The 25,519-nt window shown below is 46.1% G+C and overlaps 1 protein-coding gene and 1 pseudogene across 1 annotated transcript in view; one reads left to right on the forward strand and one right to left on the reverse strand.

Moving 5' to 3' along the window:
- Positions 1-25,519, reverse strand: part of STAB2 (stabilin 2) — a 136,404-nt gene that overhangs the window by 30,646 nt on the left and 80,239 nt on the right. The window contains exons 35-48 of the mRNA XM_045553091.1: positions 25,335-25,463; positions 24,016-24,072; positions 22,906-23,001; positions 21,707-21,902; positions 20,100-20,195; positions 16,276-16,321; positions 15,349-15,425; positions 13,870-13,995; positions 12,017-12,090; positions 9,962-10,033; positions 4,044-4,160; positions 3,042-3,089; positions 2,134-2,217; positions 544-690 (exon numbers count right to left, since the gene is read on the reverse strand). Coding sequence (XP_045409047.1) covers positions 544-690; positions 2,134-2,217; positions 3,042-3,089; positions 4,044-4,160; positions 9,962-10,033; positions 12,017-12,090; positions 13,870-13,995; positions 15,349-15,425; positions 16,276-16,321; positions 20,100-20,195; positions 21,707-21,902; positions 22,906-23,001; positions 24,016-24,072; positions 25,335-25,463 — 1,365 coding nt within the window. The remainder of the gene's footprint in view (positions 1-543; positions 691-2,133; positions 2,218-3,041; positions 3,090-4,043; positions 4,161-9,961; positions 10,034-12,016; positions 12,091-13,869; positions 13,996-15,348; positions 15,426-16,275; positions 16,322-20,099; positions 20,196-21,706; positions 21,903-22,905; positions 23,002-24,015; positions 24,073-25,334; positions 25,464-25,519) is intronic.
- LOC123640956 lies at positions 5,990-6,065 on the forward strand (annotated as a pseudogene).

A 25,519-nucleotide genomic window follows, 5' to 3' on the forward strand; every position in this document is an offset into this window, starting at 1 on the left:
GTAATTCTCAAATATGAATTAAACAAGCAGATCAACATGTGCTTCTCTTTCATATTTGTCCCATACCCACTCCCCTCCCCACATTTTTTCCCCTTTGAAATAAATTCTACAGCCACTATTTGTTTCTCTGTTGGGGAGAGGAGTGGGACCAGCATGGTCAAGTGGCTTTGACTGAAAGCTTTCATCCCTTTCAGGCTTCTGACTGACGGTACCAAGAGCAGGTCTATTTATGGCCCGCAGCCGCCCTGCCTCTGAGTTTCAATTCCAGCTCTAATATTTACTTGCTGTGTAACCTGGGACAAGTTACTTAACCTCTCTGAGCTCACTTTCCTTATTTGGAAATTAAGGATAAGAATATTATCTCTATCACAGGGCTATTTTGAAGATTAAACAAGTTAGTACAGACCAAATACTTAGAACAGTGCCTGCATATAGAAATCACTCAACATACATTAGTAGTTATTATAACTAGCATTACTCTACACAAAAGGAGGAGAGAGGACCTAAGTGTAACTGGCATATTCTTGAGGGAGCTTCTCTCACCTGAGACACAGAGATGACAATTGGCTCCCCTTGGACGGAAGTAGCATTTGGGGTCATTTTCAGGTTTTCCAGAAGCAGCTGGTGACAGGCGATCACATGGTACCGAAGAATCTGGGGAATCAGGCCCTGTTTGTCCCAGTCTTTAATCTGAAAGAAGGTCAGAGGGTTCCAGCCGGAGGCAGGAGCGTTTGCTGCAACCCGCTTTTCTGCGCTCCTGGCCTCTGTACCACACCCTACACCTCTCTCCCCACCCAGTCCCTGGGAAACAGGCAGGCAGGGCTGGTTTGCTGTCGGGCTGCAGGGTAGGGGCTGTCCAGGCAAGAGGGAGGGCGTGGCCCTAGCTCCTTTCCTGCCTCCACTGTAGAATCTCAGAGCAGAAGGGAACGCGGAGTTCCTCTGTTGCGGCATTTCACAACACATGTTGCAAAGACCCCAAGTTTTGTGAGATGCTCCCTCCTCCCCTGCCAAAAAGAATTTTCTTCTGAAATATGCTGGGAAACGCTGCATAGTACCACCCCCTCCTGGAGAGGTTCCAGGGCCAGATTTAAACCTTCAGTATTGGAAACTATCAGGATGTATTTCCATTTGGAATCCAAAATACACACAATATTAACCACAAAGTAAAAAAGCCCATAAAGTTCTCATTGTTTCATGATAACTCCTTTGATGGCTTTTTTAAAATTACCAAATGTCAATTTCTTTCAAACATTATTTTTGTGCCTCTGCTTTGCTGGCGTCCAAAATCTATGCATCAAGAGGCAGTGTGTGCAGCGGTTAAGCACACAGGCCCAGGTCTGAGTCCTTACTCCGCCACCTGCTGGTCATGTGACCTTGGGAAAGCCAATTCCCTCAATGTCCTCAGCTGTAAAATGGGAATAGTGACAGCACTCAGCTCACAGGGTTGCCGTGAGGACCAGATGGGTTAATCTAAGCCAGGCACTCAGAACAGTGCCTGGTACTCGCAGTAAATGTTAGCTATCACTATTATTAATGGGCAATTCAGCATAAAGAGCCCCAGTGAATATTAGAACAGTAAAGGCTCTGATAAATCCTGCAAGAAAAGAACCAACTTAAATCCCTTTAACCCAGGATCTCTCTGTCCCCCACTCCAGCTTTTTCTTTTTTTTTTTATGGGAGTTTTGGATCACTTGAGAATTGTTAATCTTCTCCAACCTCCTACCTTGTCCAGGAATGTCCTTTAGAACTGCTGTCCCCAACCAGTCCTGGTCCGTGGTCTGTTAGGAACCAGGCCACAGCCATTCCCCATCACTTGCATCGCTGCCTGAGCTCTGCCCCCCAACCCTGATTCCCCCCAACTCCTGTTCGTGGAAGAAATGTCTTCCACAAAACTGGTCTCTGGTGCCAAAAAAGGCTGCTTTAGAAGTTCTCTGGCCAGTGGTTACCCCAAATCCACCTGGATGCATCCCCTGACCAGGGTCCCTATGCTGAGAGGCAGCACCTTCTAGCTGGTCAGCGTCACCTGAGCCTCAGTCTCCTGCCCGGAGACATCTCCAGTGTTGGCTCCAGGGCGAGGCCCGAAGACTGTGTTCTAGCCCCAAACCTCGTCTCTTGCCCCAGCCTCGTGCTTACCTGGGCCTCCTCATCAAAGGCCGCAGACAGAGGTGCGAACACGGTGAAGGGGCCTGGGCCGGCCAGGTCTTTCAGGAAATGCTCCTGTGGAAAGGAAGGCGGGCCGCACAGGTCACTTACTTAACACAGCACAGGCAGAGGCTCAAACAGATTCCAGAGCCCACGGCACCCGAGCAGCAGAAGCTGGATGCGGAGACTTGTGTTTTAGTCTTTGATTCGAATTAAACCCAGATCCTGGCACTGAAGTCATGTTTGTTTTTTCCTAATTATAAAATTAACACGTGCTTATTATATTAAAGATTTTGAAAATACAGCATGAAGAAGAAAATAACAAAGACCCCATAATCCCACCACCTAGACGCAACTTCTACTATTCTCTCCCACATGTCAATATTTTACACAGCTGGGATAATAACACGAATGCAAAAATTAAGATGATTTATTTAATTGTTATGATAATTGTCTTCTTGCAATTCTAAGATCATATGGTCACTATGATTACGTAAATTTTCTTCTAGCTTTTTATGATTTTATTCTTCTAGTTTTTTATTTTTATTCTTCAATATTTTATAATAATTATGTAAATTTTCTAGTTTTTTTATGATTTTATTCTTCTAGTTTTTTTATATTTTATTCTTCAATATACCTGGAACTTATCCAGATATATGATGTACAAAAATATCAAATTTAATATTTTCACCCAGTGTTCACCAGTTGCCTCAGTGCTATGCTTATTTTTTCCACTGCTGTGATGGGAGTTTTTTCATTTACTATATTCTTATGTAGAAAGTTCCAGAAACCCAGGGTCCCAGACTTTCTTCCACCCTCACCGCCTCTGGAGGCTAATGGTTTATCCTGTATCCGGCTTGAGGTGAAACTCACAGCTGGACAGACACACACGTTCTCACCTGCAACTGGAAGAAATACTGGGAAGTTTTCGGGTCCTTGGGAAGCTCCTGCAAACAACATGGTAGTTTTGTTTGATGCCTTGAATTATATACAAGAACAACACAGAATTATTGCAGGATAGTTTTTCTAGGGTTGCGAGGATCTGCCATCCCTCAAGCAGCAAGTCTGCAGCAATGGGCCTGTTTGGAGCTTCCCCTATAGGCTTACAACTGATGTCCAGAAGGACGATGCGGACACACTCTGAGTTCCACAGCCTTTCTGGAATTGCCATCATCATCAGAGAAAGGTTCAGTCATTCCTAGAAGCATCTGAGTTTTAAGAGCATTTTTAAATGTTCAAATACTTAAAAAATTCAGTTGTAGGTTTATGGCAGATTTTGTTACTCTATTAACAAGAATATTTGATCAGCCAGAATGCTTTAGTACCTCTTTAAACTAAATAACTGACTGTTTACTTAATCATAGGCAGAAACCTGAAAGTGTCACACTGCCTCATCCTCTGTGCTCAGGCATGTGGGTGGGTGCGTGCACATACACACATACACACACACACAAAACAATCCACACACTCATGGTAATGCCTCGGAGCTGTTGCACACTCTGTGTCCTTTACACATACGATCTCATTTAATTATTACAACAACCTGATAGGGTTGGTACCATTATTATTTTCTTCTACTGATTAGAAGACTGATACCCAGAGAGGTGATGTAACATGCTCAAAGTCACAATGTTACTAACTGGCAGAACTGAATTCAAACCTGGATTTCTGACTTCAGAACTGTCAGTCAATCTTAATCACTACATTACACTCTTTCCCAGGTCAATTGAATTCCCATGGACAGAGACATTTCTTTTCATTGCCAATTTATATAAAAATAGCCTTTCACATTTTTATAGAGCTTTACATTTTGTAAAGGTCTTGAATATTACTCAGCTACCTGGATTCTTAGCACATTTAGGAAAGCAGAATTTACTTTATAGGAAGATGTCTTGTGTTACCTGGTAGATGCTGCCACGGCAGGTAAATCCATCTCCAATGTAGTTTGGCTTGCAAGTACAAGTCCTTTCTTGGCCAGTGTGATTGCAGATGGCAAGTTCACTACAGCCGCCGTTTTTCTGGAAAAATTGCCAGGGGGCAGGGGATAGGGGTTAGGCCAGTTAGGTTGCCACCTCCATGAATATTTGCCAAGCAATTTTGTGTTGAAATTTATTTTTTGTCTCACTCTCTTTGACTAGTTTCTATTATTTGCCCTTTTTCCTGTACTTGCCTTCCAATTAATTCCCTACGGTCACAGGGGCATCTTAGTCACTTGGTCTTGTGTTCCAAGATGGCAGGTCCCTCTGGGCCAAACTCCAGGCCCATATAGGTAAGCCCAGAGTTGCCAAATTGGAAATTTATCAGCATCTGGGCATTAACTGGAAAAGGCACCAATCTTGTTTGACGCTGCCCAGCTTTAAGCTAAACTCTGATCTGATCATAGGAAAGATGACAGTCATCAGATAGAAAGCAGTGGGTATAAAATAGATAGAACACATTGTCCCTGCCCTCAAAGAGTTTATAAGCTGTGGAAGATGGGCAGAGACCTAAAATACAAACAAAGCACAGTGCAGTTCAAAGCCAACCTCCCTGGGAAAACTTGCCACATGGACACTTTCCTCCATGTTGCTCTAGACACCTGTCATTGGACCCCACATCCCTTCCTGTCCCTCCCTGTCCTTCCAGACCTTGCCCTGTTCTTTCCGCAACTCACCGTCATTAGGGAACTCCCGACATTCTCATCTCTTCTCAGGAAGCTCCCTTCACCTTTCTGCAGACGTGTCTGTCTGTCTCCTGCAATCACCATCCTCCCTGCACCCCGCCAGTGAAGCTCCGTTTCCCTCCATTACTCCACACGTCACGGTCTTACTGCACATCGCAGGTTCCAAACCATTTCTACTCCCTCATCTTTAAACACCGAGCTCCCTGGAAGCACATGGTACCCACAGTCCCCCGCCAACTCGTCCTCTCCAGCCCTAATGGTCTGGAGGACCTGGGTCCTGCCTTTCCCTCCGTGCCTTTTGTCTGTCCTTGGCAGCTTTGACACCCCTGTCAATGGCCTCTACCGCCGCTGCCCCACCCCTTGGCCACCCCCTGACTTTGTAGTCAACACTAAAGTGGATTGCTCCGGAGGGCTCTATTTCAAGCATCCTGCTCCCTCTGGCCACCAGCTTTTATCATTTCACCTTATCTCTTCTAACACTGCGGTCTCCAACCTCCTGTGATGCACAGGGACCGTCCCTCCTTTGAGCCTACTTTGTCCTACTTCTCTCTCACTAGCATTCTCACCCGCCCATGCAGCCACAGCCCGGCTGGCCAGGCAGGCATGGTATCTCTCCCTTGCTCCTCTCTCTCCCTGCACCACTGCGGCCAGCAAACCCCTGGCCCTCCCACCCGACTCTGCCTTCTCTGGGTCTGCTGGACTGGCCGAGCCTCGCCAGAGAAAGTCATGCAGATGTGCTGTCTGGACTCCCTTCAAAGTTATGCACACAGATGGCTACACTTTTCCAGTACATTTAACTCCCTAGCTTTCTCTTCAGCCCCCCAAACATGACAAGCTCTTCTCATCCCACTACCTCTGTCTTGCTGTTCCTTCTGCTTGTAAAATTTTCCCAAGATCTTCACATGACTGTCCCCCTCTCAATGTTTAGGAACCAATCACCCTTGCAGAGAGGCTTTGTCGGACCACCCTAGCTAAGCACCCCCAACCCTCCCAATCCAGCCAGTCTCTGTGCCATCAGCATGCCTTGTCTCCAGCTACGGATGGAATGTTTGTGTCTCCCCAAAATTCGTATGGCAAAATCCCAACCGTAGCAAGGTGTTGGTATTAGGAGGTGGGGCCTTTGGGAGGTAACTAGGCCATGAGGGCAGAGCCCTCCTAAATTGGATTAGTGTCCTTAAAAGTGGGAGCCTTTTATGGTTCATAAGAGTGATGATTGGGTTTTCAAACTTTGCTATAATGTTGGCACATTACCGGTCTGATGTGAAAAAAGAAAAAAAAAGAGGCCCAAGGGAGCTCGGGCATCCCTTCCACCAAGTGAGGACACAGCGAGAAGGCGTCACATGTCATCTCTAAACAAGGAAGCGGGAGTGCGCCAGACACGGAATTGGCCCGTGCCTTGATCTTGGACTTCCCAGCCTCCAGAACTGTGAGGAATAAATTTCTGTCCATTATAAGTTACACAGTCTCAGGTAATCTGTTATACTGTGCGCTGTTATAGCAGCAGAAAGGGGACTAAGACAGTTCGGAACAGAGGACTCACTCAGTGAAGGCAATGTTTCCTGGCCCTCGTTGGTGGGACTCTAGCATAAATTGGTAGTTTTTGAGACACTATTTAGCTTCATGACAGTTTTGTTTAGCCCAGTGTTTAAAGGAGTTTTCTGGAATTAATTGCTATCATTTAAAAATTGGAAATATTTACATAAACATTCATAAAAATGTTCATCTTTCTTGAAAAATCAGAAGCACTGCCAACAATGGGCTGGCATTGCTCAGAGCAACAGTCAGCTGGAGTTGCATAGACATTAAAGCAGCGTTACACTCTGGGTCTCCTTATTAATGCTCCCTGCCTGGCCCTGATGGCCTGTAATTTTGCAACCCTGGAATACAGAGTTATTCCCAAGGGAACATGCTGCTGAGAGGACAGAAAAGGGCCACCAGGCTCTCCCAGGCCAGCTGTACCAGGAGGATTTTGTCCAATACAAGGTGGCCATTTTTTTAAAAAAGAAAATGGGCAATGGAAGAACTGTTATCAAAATAAACTTGGCCAGAGTTCTAGTTGCAGCAGCTCCAAAACCAGCACCCATACCCGCTTTCTGCAGCTTCTTACTTATTATCCTCATGCAATTGTTTCCTGTAGAGGACATTGTTCTCTTGAGGAGCTTGCCAGACCAGCACAAGGATGCAATAGGGACCTTGCTTAGAGAAGAGTAATTACAGGGTGTCCGTGCTGCCCTCATGCCAACAGCTGGAGGCTCTCGGGTGGGCGGTGATAACGATAGGAAAGCAAGGTGTCCCTCCTCTGAGCATCAGTGCCTTGTGGGAAGAACACGCACCACAGGAGGTGGTCAAGAGTGTGGACCTTGCTTTAGACAGACATGGGCTTAAGTTCTGGCTGTGCAATGTATTAGCTCTGTGACCCTGGGCAAAAACCTTCACTCCTTCCAGCCTGTAGTGGGTTGAACTGTGGTCACCAAAAAGATGTATCCAAGTCCTAGGCCTCTACCTGTAGATGTGATTTATTTAGAAAAAGAGTCTTTGCAGATGTAGTTGAGGATGTGGAGATGAGATCATCCTAGATTAACTGTGTGAGGCTGAAACCCTGGGGCGTCCCTATAAGAAGAGGCGATGACATAGATACCGGAGTGAAGGCCGTGTGAAGGTGAAGGCAGAGACTGGAGTGATGTGGTCACAGGCCGGGAAGGCCTGGAGCCACCAGAAGCTGGAAGAGGCAAGGGAGGATTCTCCCCTGGCACCTTTAGCGGGAGCACATCCTTGCTGACACTCTGATTTTGGATTTTGGGCCTCTGAAACTGGGAGAAAAGAAATTCCTGTTGTTTTAACCTACCCAGTTTGCAGTGATTTGTTACAACAGCTCTAAGAAAAGAATACACAGCTGGAGTCTCTGTCTTGGTGAAATGGGGTTAGTAATAGGTCTTACCTACAATAGGGCTGTTAGAGGAATTAAATGAGAGCATAACTGGGCACCCCAGCACAGCGGCTGCGCCCTGGCCAGCAGCAGATACAAATGTCATGTGGATGCAGGACTTCCGAGGCCTGTCTGACCACGCAAAGTGCTCCAGATGTGACATGCAGGGACAGCAGGCTTACGGACCATCTGATCCTTTTGGAGGTGCAAGGCCTGGGATAGTCAGGCTCTGAGCAGCAGTAGACAACTTGCCCCGTTTGAGACTTAGTGATCAATGACTGAGTAAGCTCCTACGGGGTTTGCAGAGCATGGGGCTAGTCTGCAGTCAAGGGTTATAAGAGAACCGGAAGACACGGTCCAGGGGAACCTGCTCCTACCAGGACTGACGTGAGAACAGTGACAAGAAGTGATCCAACAGTATCCTACAGACTGCAGGGAGGAAGGAAAAATCCCAGGCTGTTAGTGCTGAAAGGGACCTTGGGGACATCCACAACTTTCCAAGGACACAGGTCCCAACGAGCAAACCAGCTCAAAGCCCTAGAGTCACGTAAGCCAGGGCTGGGAGGAATCTATGCAGTCTCTGGGTTGATAACCCATCTGTTACTTTATTCCTGTGGTTAAATACCTCGGGTTATGATAAGCTCATTACTTCCCAAGCTATCTCTCTACATCTGGACAGTCTCAATGTTCATCTTGAGTTGAGAGAAATATATTTTGTTCTAATGTCCATCCCACAGTCTTAGTCCTGCTCCCTGGGCTCACATAGAACAAGAGCAACCCTTCTGCCATGTAGCAATCCTTGAAATGTTGATGGCAGCCTCCACCTTCCACCCTGACTCCTCTCTGGAAGAATTAACGATGTGTGCATGGACATGGCGGGTTGGGGGCAGGCGAAAAGAGGGGCCTCTGCCCCTGCACTAACTTGTGCTCAATGCAGGGCATCTAGAACTGGATCCTCTATTCTAAGACAGAGCTAACATGCGTAATGGGAGTGCTGAGGGCTGGGGGGGTAATTGTGTGGTGAGGGTGGAATCATCTTCCTTAGTCTGGTCATGAGGCCTCTATGAAGACAGAACTAGCTTTTGGAATGCTGCCCTGTATTGTTGGCTCATGGCACACTCACTGTGGACTCCTACTTATAAAGCCCAGGAGAGTAAGGAGTGGAAAGTTGCTATGGGGTTAATCTGGGAAGGCTCCCTGGAGGAAGTGAGTCACTCAGAGTTGAAAGATACGCCTTGTGGAAAGGAGGGGAGGCATTTTTAAATAAGAATTAGCAACCTAGGGGCTGAGAAAGTGGGTAGACTTAGCTCAATGTGCTGTGGCTGAGCTGAGAAAATGTGTTGGACCACATTTATAGAGAGGTCATGAGTTCATGTGGCTGGGGCCTGAGGTTTTACCCAGATTTCTGCTGATGAAACCAAAACACATATCTGAGCTAAATAATGACCTGTTTTGAAAAGCTGCATACTCATTGTGGTCTTAATTTGCATTTCCCTGATGATTAGTGACATTGAGCATTTTTTCGGTACTATGAACACTATCTGGATGACAAGCACGTCTTTAGCTGGGACTCAACCATTACAAAAGCAATCATGTAACCTAAAATATTTGTACCCCCTTAGTATTTTGAAATAATAAAAAAACAGCTGTATGCCATCTTAGGCACACTCCTTTTATATCACAGCAGATAGCTGAAGCTGGGAAAAAAAGCCTGGAATAGTAGAAACTGTGATATTAGTTTTTATCTGAACTTCTCGTCCTCCCCAGTGGGTCCAGAAAGAGTAAACAAAGCAAAACAAGCACCAGGTAACTGCCATCGGTACTGATCACCCGATCGCCGTGGTTAGGGACCCAGATTTCAGACTGGACAATAAAGCCCATTAGTTGACTCCCAAGGGCTACTTACTGAGACCCGCTCTGGGCGCCCTGGCCTGTCTTTGGGAACCTGCCTTTGGGAAATCCAGCTGGCCTTGTACTTGCCCAAGCCACATTCAGGTGAGTCTCTGACCAGCTACGTATACCTGGGACCCTTGGGATCCTGCAGCCAAAGGGGCAGGCCGGGGGTAGCAGACTGGGCCTTCTCTCCTTTCTCCCTGGCATTTTGAGGAACATGAGTGGGAAATGAGCCTCGTGGCCCACACGCAGCCCTGAAGCTTTCAAAGGGAGATCACCTCAACTCCGCATGCCCTGGAAGGGGGCTCCGAGGGCGCCTGCCCTAGAGCTGTACTCACGGTTAAGCAGACGTTGATGAGCGTGCAGACCTTCCCATCTCCGGTGTACGTCGGCAGACAGTTACACGCGGCCTGTCCGGGAGCAGAGGGCAGCGGGGTCATTTCAGACAAGTTCTGTGCCGGCTGCGTGTGTGACTCAAATTTCATGATCGTCATGGTAATGTTAGGAGAGTCTATATCTGATATTGGTAATAGCTGGTCTTAATGTTAATTGTTATCATATATTTTAGCACATTTGGCACATTTCACTCAAGCAATGGGATCTCATGCACATCCTATCTTTGCTGCCAAGATACCTTTTTTTTAATTTTAACTTTTTTACCCTATTTGGTCCCTGTCATCAGGTAGTCACCTCTTTTCTCTCTTTGACTGATGGAGGTCAGGTGGAAGGAGGCCGAGCTATATCCCACCTCCATTCATATCGTTTCTTGCTCATCTCCACCCACACTGAGCCCAAGGGCACCAGTGCTAGCAGATGCTACGAAGCGGCCTTTGCAGCCCGCTGAGGTGCACACATGGAAACGACCACTCAAACCCCCTGGCTGGCCAAGGAGGTCAGGTGGAGGCTGCAAGCTGAGGGAGGGGACACTGTCCACAGGAAGCCGGGGACAGGGCCCCACGTCCCATGCACTCTGCTCAGGAGCACAGGGCCATGGGGATGAAGGTCCACCCCTGCTCCCTTCACTGGCCATGTGCCACAGGAAGCCGGGGACAGGGCCCCACGTCCCATGCACTCTGCTCAGGAGCACAGGGCCATGGGGATGAAGCTCCACCCCTGCTCCCTTCACTGGCCATGTGCCCGAAGGAAGGGGCACCTGCTCCCAGTGTGTCCTCCCCAAGGCTGCCTTTTCTAATTCACACAAGAGCCTCCTACACAGCAGTGGAGGCCCTGGGCTAATGTCTGCTTGTTCTTAATAGAACTTGAACTCACCAGTGGGGCCAGCCAGGGCTGCATGGGCAGGTTTTCACTGTTCCTCCTCCTCTTCCTTCACACTGGGGCCCAATCTCAGCTCAAAACTTCTCCAACATGCTCGCCAGCTGACCCTCCTCAGCTAAGGTCTTGTTCTCAGAATTCAATTGCACATCCCCCTTCTCTGACTTCTAGGTCTGGAGGAGCAATTTTAGAAGCCCAAGTACCAAACGGCTTATAGATTTCCCCCACCTCATGTGTAGTTTGAAATAAAACTCTACTGACTCCAAAATGTGTATGAGGAGGCCCAGCATTGACTGTCCTGACTTTCCCTATGACTAGATGTGTACACATGCGTATGTACATGCACATGCACACACACACAATCCTTTCAAGACAAATGTCTTTTCTTATTTGGGGGCACTTTGGGTACATGTGTGATCTGCCCATCGAGAGACCTGGCACTGAGGTTGCTGAATGGCTCAGCAGGGTTGACAGTACATTCACTGGAGACCTTACTTTGTCGTCCAATTTTGGATGTATGTGATTTCCTGCCTGGCCATTTTGCTTGTTCACCATGTGACAGAGACTGAGGCAGGTGGAACTTGGGTCTCCGAGCCTCCAGCTTCCCCACCTGTGTCTTTCCACCCAGGATGCCCTTCCCTGATGCTGGAGCCCTCACTTTCCCCCCTCCCCCCCAGCCTGCTCTCCAGAGAGGCACCGCGAGCTCTCTGTGTTTGCTAGCGTGACAGTGGCAGGGGGCCTACGGTTTGATCTTCTGCTGTGGCACATGCGTTTCAGGGCCTCAAGCTAAAGAAAAAAGTGTGGGATTCTGGGCATCAGAAAGCTGAAAGAAACGGGAGCACTTTTGGGGGACATTCTAGGTGTACCTGGAATCATGTGGCATTTGGAGATGGCTACTTCTCCCCACTCCAGGGGAGCCCCTTCTCCTGGTACCTTGTTCCCCCCATTTCTCCTCATTCCCAAAGAATGGCCTCTTGTTGTTTCCTAATTGCCCCTGAAGTACTTATTTTCTGCTGCTGCTCGGAGGTCAGTCCTCAGCCTCTCTCCTCAGGCCTGTGTCTACAGACCCAGCAGTTTCATTCTAGGAAAGCTAAGGGCCTAGGGAGCGGGGTGGGGTTCACCTGGTTGGGTCCCGTCTGCGTGCACTCTGCGTTCCTGTCACAGCCACCGTGGTTCTCCAAACATGGGTTGATTTCTTTAAAGCAAAAAGTCAACACCTGGCATGAGAATCAAGCCTGGTTTCCCAGCGAAGGCATTTTGAGGGACGAGCGACGAGGGCTAACTGACCAAGGGGAACAGGCAGCAACATGGGATTCAGTTTTCTGACAATTCTGAGACAGCAGGAACCCAACAGGGAGGGTACCCGATACGGTTTCCCACTCTTCTGGGAAGAGCTGATTCCAGCAGAGGCACAGTCTATGGGCTTAGATCTGTCTGCTTGAGAAATGAATATGAGCATTTGCAGCAAAGTGTTTGAAGTAATAGAATCTTAGCGTCCAACCCAACAGTGCTATGCATGAAGAGACTTAGGAATTTTAAAAATCATTTGCAACCATCACAATCTCGATTGGCTGGGGGAAGATTCTTCAATTGATGCTAAACTTAGGGGAACATTTTGATGAGGAGTGAGATGTTTGCTTGGTGTTAAAGTAACTCCCCACTGATTGCTTTTTAGTAGCAAAGGGGAAAAAAGTAACTATACAGCAGAGAAATTGGACAGCACCTTGACTGAGGGGTAAAAATTAACATCACACACGAGGGGCAGAGGGGAATCCACTGGTGTGACATCCTGAGAAGGACGCAACATCACTGTGACCTTCGGTCCTGGAACATGTAACCTGAACCTAATCATGAAAGGACATCAGACAAGCCTAAGATAAATGACATGCTATCAAAGAAAAAAGAGTTGGGGCAGTAGACTATGTCCTTCCAAAATGTCAATGTCATAAGAGAAAAAGCAGGGTTGAGGGACTGTCCCAGATGAAAGGGGACTAAAGAGATACGACAACTGAATGCAATATCTGACTCTAGACTGGATCCTGCACTGAAGGAAATATTGTCGGAAAAAAAACCTGTTATTGGTTGAGGCAGCTGAAAAAATTAGAATATAAATGAGAACTAGACAAAAGTATTATATCAGCAATCAGTTTACTGAGGTTGATAACTGTGCTGTGGTTATGTAAGAGGCTATCCTTAGTCTTAGGAAATACACACTCAAGTATTTAGGGATAAAGAGAATATAATATGCATAGCTTACTCTCAAATAATTTAGAAAAAAATATGTAGATTTACAAAGAGAACAAATGAAGCAACTGGGGCAAAATGTTAATAAGTGAATGTAAGCAAAGAACACGTGGGTCTTTTTTGTACTATTCTCGCAACTTTTCTGAGCGAATCTTTTCTTCCAAGTAAAAAGTTAAATTCAGGCAACTTACTATGGTTTGCCTTTATAGTAGAACAGTGTGTGGCCGTTAAAGTAATGAATTAGAGGTATACGTATTTTCAGGAAGAGTTGTTCTATCATATTGCTAAACATCATAAGCGCTATGCATCATGAAATGCTATTTTTATTAAAAAAAATACATGTGTACATAGCAAAATGGGGTCATATGACAGTAACAACAGTGTTGTCTCCACATTTTGTCCCCAGCATATTTGCCTTCTTTTTCCACAGTGAGAATGTGTTGCTTATATAAAAAGGAACTAATAAAAGCTTTAGAATTCAGCCATTGCCATCATGTTTAATGAGAAAAAGTTTCTCTCCTTTTACGCTTCCAAAGTGATTTTTGAACATTATAGGCCTTCACGCCCCTATGGTCACATTTCCCCACCCTCATACTTTCCTGCCCAGGCAGACTGGATAGTCACCCCAGCAGCTGCCCGTCCTAGCAGTAAGAGCCCACACATTAGAATCATCGTGTAGGGCTCTGTCTCTTAGATCGTTCCCGCCAACGGATGAGGGACGGCCACCTACCCAAGCACACGATGCCATCGCCTGTGTAGCCTGCCCTGCACACACATGTCCGCCTTCCTGGGGTGGTTCTTTTGCAGTCAGCCTTGGCAGAGCAGCCTCCGTTGCTGATCTCGCAGGCGTTGATTGCTACAGAGGGGAGGGATGACAGAGCGGAGGAGGGAGAAGGGAAAGACTCATGGATGCGATTTTACTTGAGTCACTGAGAGATGGAAGATACTGCAAAACTTCTCTGGCAGGCACTGAGTGCTCGCTTTGGCAGCACATATACGCTGGCAGGCATTGCGATAAAAAATGGCTAAATCCCCCAAAACAGCAGGCAATAAAAACATTCCAGTTCTTTGTCCTTTCCAGCTGTTTTTACCAGCATACTGTGCACATCTTACTGCTGAGACATCCGGGGATCAGGGTCATGGCACCCGGCATTCTGGGAGAATCCCCAGGGTAAGGGGTTCTAGAAAGCAAGTTGGTGCGTCCATCATCCTGCTCCACCACAATGTGGACAATGGCCTGCCAGGATACAGTGCTTAAGGGAAAAACGACTCTAAGATTTTCCATTTTTCTAGCACCAGGCACCACAAGAACATAAGCTCACATTTACCAAATGCTCAGTGCTGGGGCTGTTGTAAGCATTTCACAGGCATTAATCCAGGTTATCACCCAACAACCCAATGGGGGAGGCTCTCTTATTATCCCCAACTTGTAGATAAAAACATAGTAAAAGGAGCAGTTAAGGAACTTTCCCAGGTAGTGTAAATGATAACAACTTAGATTCAAACCCAGGGACTCTAATGATGAGGCTGGGTTTTTTACAGCTGCATTATTCTGCCATTGTATGCAGAAAGGTCATCTAACTTCAAAACCACTCTGCAAGGGGGAGTAGTTTTATGTTTACTTTACAAATGGTCTCAGAACAGTTAAAAGACCCACCTGGGGCCATGTGGGTAGTAGGAGGAAGAACTAGGGCTCAAACCCTTTTTTGTCCTCCTGTGGAGCCTTAATGCCTCAGCCATGCCCTAAGCCAATTGAATCAGTGGTTTGTAAAAAAAAATTTTTTTAATTGACACATAATTGTACATAATGATGTTGGGATATATATAACGATCATATATATATATATAATGATCAGATAAGGGTAATTAGCATATGCATCATCTCAAACACTTATCATTTCCTTGTGGGTTCCCAACACAAATCAGTGGTTTTCAAAGCTGCCCAGGTGATCTCAATGGCAGTCAAGGCTGCGAACTACCACAATTGTACCTTGAAAACAGGTGCGATGACCCCATCCATTCCAAAACCAACATGTCCCATTCATGAACAGTTGGCAGCCTGTCCCTAGGCACAGTCAGCTGCCCGTTACGTGCAATTCCCCACCAGTGGCTGGCACCAGATGCCCAGGCCCATTCAGAGTGCAGGAACATGGATCCCTCAACAGCCCGTGCAAGCCTTGCCGGCCCCTGGCATTGCTTCTTCACTTGCCTGTGCAGACTGTCCCGTTCCCTTGGAATCCCGCCGCACATTTGCACGAGGCTGTGCCATCTGGATCGAGAAGGCAGCTGCACCAAGAAAGGGCAAATGGTGTTTGTAGCAAAGCACTCAACACCCCACCACATGACTCTCAATGCCGCTCAGCCCCGGCGTCCTGCCCCTGCACCTGTGAGGCACTAGGAGGTCCTGCCTAAGCCGTGGGAGGAGGGTCCATTTCATCCATGACCTCACTCAGCACAGACAGCTAAAACGGCAGTCATTTAGCAGGAAAACTGTGGCGAGTGCACATGTGGGCGTCAGCCCAGGAATAAGGAGGGTAACTACCTATGTACTGGGGGCTGTGCCTCATGCATTGCTTCATGTCATCTACACACTCTCCAATAGCCCCAGCAAGTGGGCATCATTATTATTCCCATTTACAGATGAAGAAACTGAGGCTTGGAGAGATTAGGTAATTGACTCAAGGTCATGCAGGCAGTGAAAATGACAGGGGCTGACTTTGAATTCAGGTCTAACTCCAGCTACTGGGTTTTTAGTTAATGAAGCCTCCTGGAGGTTAGAAGTAGAAAGCCAAGGAAGGCTTGGTTTTAAGTCAGGAGCCATGTTTTTTGAAACTGAGGCTCACTGGGTTTCCTTGGCCTCCATGAAAGAGACCTGGTGGCTTAGACTGGGCTAACAACTGGCATTTTTGTCAATGTGCCAGGTGATTCAGATGGCAGCTGGTTGGAAAGCCTAGATCTGGCAAGTTGATGGTGGCCTCTTCAGAGATATTTTTAGTTTCATACTTAAATTTGCCCTAAACTCTCAGAAATAGTGTTAGGAAACTACTGTCCTGAGGATAGGGCCTGGGGTGGAAACCATTGGGAAAAATAAATTTTCCTTTGTATCGTCCCCAAGGAAGGTCCAGAGGGTACATACTTGGCGCTGGTGTGGCATGTCCCATTGCAGTTGTCTTTTGTGATTGCTGTAAAAGAGAAGCAGTTGCCGCATGAGCTCTTTTACTAAATCATGCTTGAGAATTTGTTTTTTTAATGCTTGGTGCTAGGAAAAGATTTACTTCCTCACAAGTAACTGGTATGTAGCACATGAGCTATGTGAAACTATGTGACCATGTAAATCGTTTTTACCTGGGCTGCCATGAAGCTTAGAGCCAAATCTGGAGGTGGGATGCCCTGACAGAACATCTCCTGTTTGCTGGGCCTTGTGCGAGGCAGGGAGGTTGCCAGCATGAGTCAAACACAGTATTCTCCCTTGAATAGGACTGGGGGCTCTTACCCTCTGGGTGTTTATAATTCCCATGTTATGCTTTCTACTTTATTCTTCCTAATTTTATTTTCTAGTTTTTCATCCTCTTTTTTTTTTGAACAGAGTGACATAAACAAGCAAACACATAATTATAAATAATATTAAAAGATTTTTGCGTGTGCAGAAATAGCCCCAGGCTTGGCACACAGCAGGGACACGTTATGTATTTATTGAATTAATTTCTAAATTTCCTGAACATGGCATAAGTTATTGCTCTTGGATACCTAGCTAACAGATATTCCTTGACAGGGAAGGATCCAGAAAGAAATCATTAGAGTTGAGGAAAGAGGAACCCTTCGGGCAGGGTGCTCAAGCTAAGAGCTTTTGGGATAGAGATCTTACTAGCCCTGGCCAAGTCACACAGAAGGGCCTGCAACAGAGACCTGGCTGCAAAAGTGGTCTGGGGAAACATTTTCAGACTTAAATGGGCTGGAGTGGATGCAATGCAATTTTGTGTCTTTATTTCTGTTATTCCTTGAGCCTAAAAATCTCTTCATTCTTTACCTATTGAAATCTCAATTATCTTTTAGATCCTCTCTCTGGAAGCTGCTTTAAGTCTTTGAGCCAACTTCAATTAATTGGTAGTGACTACAACATGTGCCCCTTTGAGAAGGATTTAGTGCCCCCAGTTGGCCACAGATGGAGGGGGTGCAACAATTGATTAGTGATGTCTGCCGTGGGCTTGGGGGTAGGGAGTTTGCACTGGGATGGTGGAGTTGTCTTTCTTGCTGTAGTCTAGAGGCTCTTTGCTTTGCACTCCACACCACAGTTTTTTCTGTGTTTTACTGAACACATTTTCCTTGCTAGACTGGAAGCTCCTTGTGCAGAGTGTGCACTGGAGACAGGGATGGGAGATAAGGCTGGAAGACTGCTAAGGAATTTGGACGTTCTCCTGTGGGCAATCAAGAACTGTAGCAAGGTATCACTTTCTGGGAAGGGTGGGACTCATGATCTGATCTATGTTTTGGAAAGTTCTCTCTGGCAGCACTGTAGAGTATGGAATACAGGAAGATTAGACAGGAGACAAAGAGACTTGTAGGCTACTGGTGAGAGAGGACGGAGCAGGAGGAAGAGCTGGGTTGAGAGATGAGACACAGAATTAATTTAGGTATGTCAGTGAGCAGGAGGGAGGCATGGAGGCTGGGTGGGGAGTTCCCAGATTGAGTGACCAGGTGTGTGGGTGGTGGGGTCTTTCTTCACAGGAAAGAAAGCAGAAAGAGGAGTGAGTCTGGTGCTCTATCCTTGGCCTTGTCTTTTTCCCTTCATGGTGTGAAGCTCACACACTTCTATCTGCTCATCTGCCTCCTATGCTTGTATCTCCAGCCTTCACCCCACTCCTGAGCCTTACACCCACAAATCCAACTGCCTGCTCTACAGCAGCTGGCTGGGACCTGCCAGCATCTCCCACCAGACTGCAAACTGCTGAGGGCAAGGGCCATATTGTGCTCACTGCAGAGTCCACACTGCCCAGCATCCGGCAGTAGCTCAGCAAGTACCTGAATGAATGAATGAGCTAATGCGTCCTGGGCATCTCCACTTGGGTGTTGGCTGGCACCTCAAACTCAACCTCCCTCAAGCTGAACTACCCCATCATGCGCCTCTGTCCTCTTCCTGGGTTGGTCTATGCCTGGGTCATAATCTGGGTGTCCTTGACCCCTCCATCCTTCCTTTCCTTCTGCATCCAGTCACCATCTCATCTGACAATCAAAGGTCTCCATTTTCCCTGCCAAAGTCATGCAGCTGCCTTAGTTCAGGCTTTTATTAATTGTCTCCTGAAAACTTGCCCCAGCTTCCAGACTGTTCCCTGTCCCTTTCAGTTTGGTTGGTCCCCCATGAATTATGTTCCTGAAGCATATAAGGACAGCCGGGGGCAATCTATCATATCTATTCTAGGGAGTCACCTAGGATGTACTACTGTTTGTGTGACCCTATTGCTCACTGCTCCCCTCTCCTAGGCTCTCTGAACTCTAACATTTGATGCCTGCTCTGGGCTGGCTCCTTGGCTTGGAACCATCTAGGCTTCCCACTATAGCTTTTCTACCAACTCTTAACTCTGCATTACTTTGATTTTAGCATCACTGGGAGCTTTGGGCGAAGACACCCCCTCTGACAACCCTACGTCCCTGGAGCCCTCACTAGGCTGGTGGGCACCTGTGATCTCCTCCTAAGCTCCTGCCCCGGAAGACAGGAAATCTCTCATACCTGCTTCTGGGAATATTCTTTTCAATCCAGCATTAGAATGATTTTTCTTTTTCTTTTCCTTTTTTGAGACAGCGTCTTGCTCTGTTGTCCCAGGTAGAGTACAGTGGCATCATTATAGCTCACTGCAACCTCAAACTCCTGGGCTCAAGCAATCCTCCCGCCTCAGCCTGCTGAGTAGCTGGGACTACAGGCATGCGCCTCAATGCCTGGCTAATTTTTCTATTTTTAGTAGAGACAGGGTCTCGCTGTTGCTCAGGCTGGTCTTGAACTCCTGAGCTCAAGCCATCCTCCCTCCTTGGCCTCCCAGATTGTAGGTGTGAGCCAACCGTTTTATGGGTTCCTGGTGGCTTTATCAGGTGAAGTCCAACCTCCTTAGCCTTTCATGGTCTGGCTCCTCCTACCACACCACTCTAGCCTTTTCTCATTCAACTCTCCTCTTTGCCCTTATAGCCCTCTCATTCTGCAATCCTTTGGTTCCCTAAATGTGTAGCACATTCCCACATCTTTGTGCTATTCCACATGCTTCTTTTGGCCTGAAATCTTCTTCTCTTTCATCACTCTCACCTGATGCTTGGTAAGAACCATCAGTGCCATGTGGTAGGGTTGGAGGAAATGGGCCTTTTCAGACCCTTTTGGTGGGAAAATAAATTGATATTACCTCCGAAAGACATCTTGGCAATAAGTAGCAAGACCAGAGTGCCAACTCCTGACTCAGAAATCTCATCTCTAGGAATTTAACAAAGGAATTAATAAGACAAATATGACAAGATGCATACAGATATGCTCATTCTAGCATTGTTTATGATAGCACAAAATAGATTTTAAAAAGTGTGGCACTGACATATAACAGAATATTATGTGGAAATTAAAAACGAATGCTACCTATTTTTATTCATATGGAAAGACTTCCGTTATATACTATGAAGTGAAAAAGTAGGCTACAAGACAGTATGTAAAGTATGATGCCCTACACATATGTTTATACACCTAAAAAGAGGTTGGAAGCTAATAAAAAATATCAGTAATAGCTCTTTCCTACCTTGGAAGTATGAGTAATTTTATTTTCTTCTTTCTGCTTTTTTTTTTATTTTACAAACTTTTTACTGCAAGAAGGAATTATGTTTATTGTCAGAAGAAGTAATAAAGGTATCATTTCTATTTCAGAAAGAAAAGAGTGTAGCTGCTGAGAGGTGAGGCTAAGAATAGATCATAAATACTGAAGGGCTCACTCTTACCACTGTCACAATTCACTCCTCGCCAGCCAACGTCACATTCACAGGAGCCGTCACCCGAGGGTCCTTGGTTGCATCTCCCATGGACACAAGGACACACTAAGTGGAAAAACACCTACAAATCATTAGACTCTAACCCATGTTCAATAACTCATTTGTCATTTGCTGGGTTCACATTATTGCACTTAATTCTCTTACCTGGTTCTAGGGAATCATTGTCTTTAATGGGGGACTCAACTCATGGGAAGGGTAGGGGTGCAGGAAACAGAATCTAGCCAGCAACAGGTAAACCAACTCATGCTGCAATAAAGAGGCTCAGAACACAGTTTTGGGACTATGTAGCACTGCGGGTGTGATACTCATACAGCATGAGAGTGTCCTCAGCCAAGGTCATCTTAAGATCCAGGGTTATGTGGGACCCGTTGAGATGGAACCATGGTTGTTCCCTAAGAGTGGACTTCAAAAAGAAACCCATTTGATATTGGGTTTGTATAAGCCTGGTGTGGCCCTGCTTTCTTCAATAACATAGAAATGCTGATTCCTCTGTTTCACAGCAGGGTAATGAGCCTCTTTGAGGACTGGGTGAAAGCTATGGATGTGTCCCCCACAGAAATGCATTCAGCTATGGAGGTTTGCTGGACCCCGTGAGGGTCATCCGTGGGTCCCAGGTTAGGAACTCCTGCACAAACACAAGCAGGTAATTCTTCCAAATAACACAGACAAAAAAAAAAATCAACACTATAATTCTAATTATATATTATATGGCCCAATTATAATGATTCAATTATATATTAATTTCTGTCTGGCTTAGACCAGCTGATGAGAAAACAGTGATAGCTAAGCCAAGTTTATGTTTTTTAGTACTAGGTAGAACAATGTTTTGTTTTCTCATCATGGGTTAGGAAACCTGTCCTCCCAAGTCAACCCTCTTGCAGGTGTGTATTCCCAGCCACAAGGAAGTCCAGGTGCAAGAATGCAGATGACTTGGCTCAAACAAATCAGTATTTTTGCAAAAACAACTTAAAGCACGTGGCTTGCTGATGGTGAATTAATAGAGTAATCTTCTGTAAAGAACAGCATGATTTAAGAGCAAGGATTTGGAGTCAAGCAAGCTGTGCCAAATCTCAGTTCTGCTTCTCACTAGGTGTGATCTTGGGAAAGCCATTCAACCTCTTTACCTTAATATCCTCATCTGTAAAATGGGAAGAGCAACATTCCAGTATATAAGGTTCCTGTGTGGATTAAATAAGATAATGTGTGCAAATCTTTTTTTCAAACTATCGGGCAATGTCCACAATCGAAAGCTTAACCACGATGACTAGTGTGCACAGGCAAACACAGAAATGCAGTTGGGCTGGGAATGTCAATGAGCAGATTGGGGGTGGGTTGGTAGGTCCAGGTCAGTGACTGAAAACGCTTGGAAACATTGCCCTATGCAAATGACAAAACACACGTCCTTATGATTCACCATGATAATAGCAGATGGGGTTCCAGCCCGCTGGGGAGACAGGCCAGTTAGGAAGCACCTGCCGATCACTCTTTTCCTGCATGTTCCAGGTGGGTTTCAGCAGCGCAGGAGCCTGACTGGGGGAGGGGAGGAGGCCGCGCACCTTGGTCGCAGTGGATGCCGTACTTGCCCTCGGCGCAGGTCTCACAGGCGGTGCCCCTGAAGCCCGCCCCACACTCACACGCGCCCGTGCCATTTATGCCATCCAAGCAGATGCCGTTCCCGAAGCAGGCGTTCTGGGCTTTCCCTGGGCAGGGCTGGCACTGAGGCCCAAAGAAGCCGGCACAGCACTCCCTTGTCTGAAACAGAAGGGCAGGGCTGGACACGCACTCTCACCTTCAGGCTTTGTCCAGCCTGAGTGCAGAAATCCTGATGGCGGTGGGGGGTGGGGGGCTGTACTTGCACTTGTGTCTTTGACCCCACACGGAGGGGCTGAGGGATGGGGGCAGGACCCTCTGAGGACTGGGTGAGGCTCAGCAATTTCCAGGGGCGCTAGGGACAGGACCAAGGCCCTCCCCGAGAAGGCAGGCAAGAGGGAAAGGAAAAGGCAAGTCAAAGAAGAGGATAAAGCAATGAGAAAGGAGGAGAGGGAGCAGAATAAATAAACTAAAGAAAGACGCATGTGACGCTGGAGAGTGGGCCGTCCAAGGGTTTCCCCACCCCAATCGTGGCCCGTTTGCACTGATGTCATTTCATCTACTGAAGGTGGGGAGCCCTGCAGGATGTCTGCTTGGTTTTGGCTGCCTTTATTCTTGAGCGTATTAAAACACAAAATCTCTCCTCTAGCCCCACGCTCTGCAGCATCAGGGCCAGACCGCCCTGCATCTGCCAGGGTAGGCGGAGGTTATGTCTAGTCCTCTGGGAAAGAAGCAGAACGGGAAGCTGTACAGAAAATTCCAAAGCAATGCCCAGTGGTATGTAGCTTTGGGGTCCTGTTTTCCAAATGACCCGCATCCCTTATCTTCCCTTAGCGAGTGGCCACTCCCTCTGTCTCTGGCTTACAAGTCGGCTCACAGACCTACTTGTGGGAACAGGGAGGTCCTCTTAGCCTCTTACTCCCTCCTTTTTTCCATCATGCAATCGAATATCTCAGCGTTTACCTGTTTGCTGACTTATAGGGTTGTTCTGAGTTTTATTGCCACCACTGCCACTTTGATTGACAATGACAATGAAGATAATGAGGAGGAAGAGGGTATGGCAGCGAGAACACACACGCAAAGGCATTTTGAAAAGTACAACAAATGATCGAAGTTCCTAATGATGCTGCAGTAGTTAGAAAGATGATTAAATTGTCATACTCACAATGACAGTTCTCACACATTTTGGCTGGCACCCAATGGCCACGGATCGTTTTCCCATGAAATAAAAGGTGTAGATACATTTCCTCATCTCATCACCCTATAAAATAATAATGATTATGTCAGCTTGTAAATTAGGAAAACACTTTCCAATCTCTAAAGCGAGCAGGTGGGTGACGCATCGCTCTCTGACTAGAACGTTCTGGAAAGGAAGGGTGGTGGCTCTTGGCACTGCTTCATAAGCAAGAAAAGACAAAAATACAATGTTGGCTGCCAGAATGCCAGGTGGCAAAATCCAAATGATTATATGTAAAGTAAAAAGAACATTTATCTAGAAGACCAATTCAAGTTCGAAAGAATAGTCTAGTAAACCACATAAAAATGTCCTTCTAGCACAATACAGGAACAGTATTGATTGATCTGAAACCTGGTTTCTATTTATTTGTTGATCTGTATTCTGTCTTGGTCCAAGAAAGGGTTAAGTCTGCTTACAAAGGCCTATAATATACCAGATTAAATTAAAAGTCAAGTTAGAAAATTGGTATTGGTAGTTATCATAAATTATTATTAGCATGGTATGGAAGGTGGATGGGTGTTTATTCTTTGTAACAGTTTTTATCCAAAGTAGCTTTTACAATAAATAGCTATAAGAAACATGGATTGGTAATTAAATCAAAGACATTTCTACCATGTCTGCCATCTGTTTCTTTGAGAAAGTTAGTTGCAACTTCAACTATAAAAGGAAGTCAGGCAGGTGGAATGCATCCCGGCTGGGTGTGGTTTTGGATAAGGCATCTGTCTTCTCTGATAAGATTTCTTGCTGCTGTCCTCAACTGGCTACTGGGTATGAAAGATGCAGAAAGTAAAAAAATCCCTACCTGCACTGTGTGTTGATTGACACGAACCCATTTGTATTTATTTATTAATTAAATTTTGCCTTGGTCACCAAAAATGGATTTAAGACTTTACAAAGATGCATATAACCAGGTAAAATTTAATTCAAATTAAGTGAAGGAATGAGGGAAGCGAAAATGAGGTATGCTTGAGATTCATATTCTAATTCGGACTCCCTAGGACCTGGAAACTATTTCATCAAAGCAGACAAAATACTTACTAGTGGTTTAGTTCCAGATGGGCAGATCGGCTGCTGGGGACACTTCCCACATTTTCCCTTGGTAGAACACAGAGGCAAAGGGAACATTTTGAGGTTATTAATTTTAGTGCAAAATGAGGCTGTGAAGATTTTCTAGAGCTTGGAGGTGAAGGTTTTAGTATATAGAATTAAAAATGGAGGAAGGTCATCTGGTCAACCTCTTTAACATTCTTTGAAACAACTACTTTGGGTCTTGCATATTAGCATATTAGAGCGTTGCTTTTCTCTACCACACTCTTCTGACACCAATAACCCTTTAAAGTGTGGTGTTACCTCATTTATGTCCTAATTCCTTTGACAGCAACTCTTATTTATTGAAAACCCACTATTTAGTGAATGGGACCAGACTCAGAAACTAATGAGGTACCACACCCAGTGCCCAGCTTGGGAGCACAGGGTCCGGCTGAGGGGTGAAGAGTGGAGACACTCCACAAGATTATAATACTATTACAAAACAAAGAACAAAAGTTGACAATGACAGAAACTCCTAAATGCAATCTGTTCCTAAAACAGGAGGAGGTCAATGTGTGTAGCCTTGAACTTGGTACCTACTGGACAGTACAGTGTGGCTCTTCAGGGTCCCAGTTCTGGGCCAGAATCCCTTCTCTGCCACCTGCTAGTGTGTGAACCTGGTGTACAACTTAACCTCTCTGTGGCTCATTTTCCCCATCTGTGACATGGGGTTAGTAATATGGCACCTACTTTGTAGGATGCCGTGAGGATTACACGGGTTAATATAGTACATGTAAAGTGTTTACAGCAGTGCCTGGCACTTCGTAACTGCCCAATAAATGTCAGCAGTTATTACTATTATTGAAAGATCCTACACTGCCACATGAACTGAAGTGAAGAGCCTCCATCATCACATCCCATATTACACCGAAATCATTCATTTCCATATTTTCTCTTCTAGTAGACCGGGTTTGGTTCATACATGCCTTAGGTCCCCTCCCTGTGCCTGTGCTGACATGATACTCTTTCCCTTTGAGGAAAACCATGGCTTCAGAATCCTGCTCAACACAGACCCCAAGGCAGCCTTTCCCAGGCACTCAAGGTACAACCTATTGCACTAGATCATGAGCCCATTGAGGGCAGGGGTCATATCTTATTTTTCTTTGCAGACCCACAGGCTGGTGTGCTCCTTGGCACACCAGAAACACTCACTCAGTGGTTTTTGGACTGAACTGAGATATCCTAATAGAAAAGTCTTATGCTTAAAGAATTATAAAAAAATAAGCCAACATCCTTTAGTTGCACCATTGGCCCTGGATATAACTTACTCGTATGATAGTAGTGTCATTATTATCACATCTATTCTTCTGAATTTCCAGAACTTTCTCCAAGCCATGGATCACTCCCTTGTCAGTGGCTATGTTGGTGTAGTTTACTGGAGCCTCATTTACATAGAGCTGTGAACAAGAGGGTTAACTGTGACTTTTATGATAGTGATTTTAAGGGAGATGGG

This window comes from Lemur catta, chromosome 6, assembly GCF_020740605.2.
Source record: "Lemur catta isolate mLemCat1 chromosome 6, mLemCat1.pri, whole genome shotgun sequence".
In the NCBI taxonomy this organism is placed as follows: domain Eukaryota; kingdom Metazoa; phylum Chordata; class Mammalia; order Primates; family Lemuridae; genus Lemur; species Lemur catta.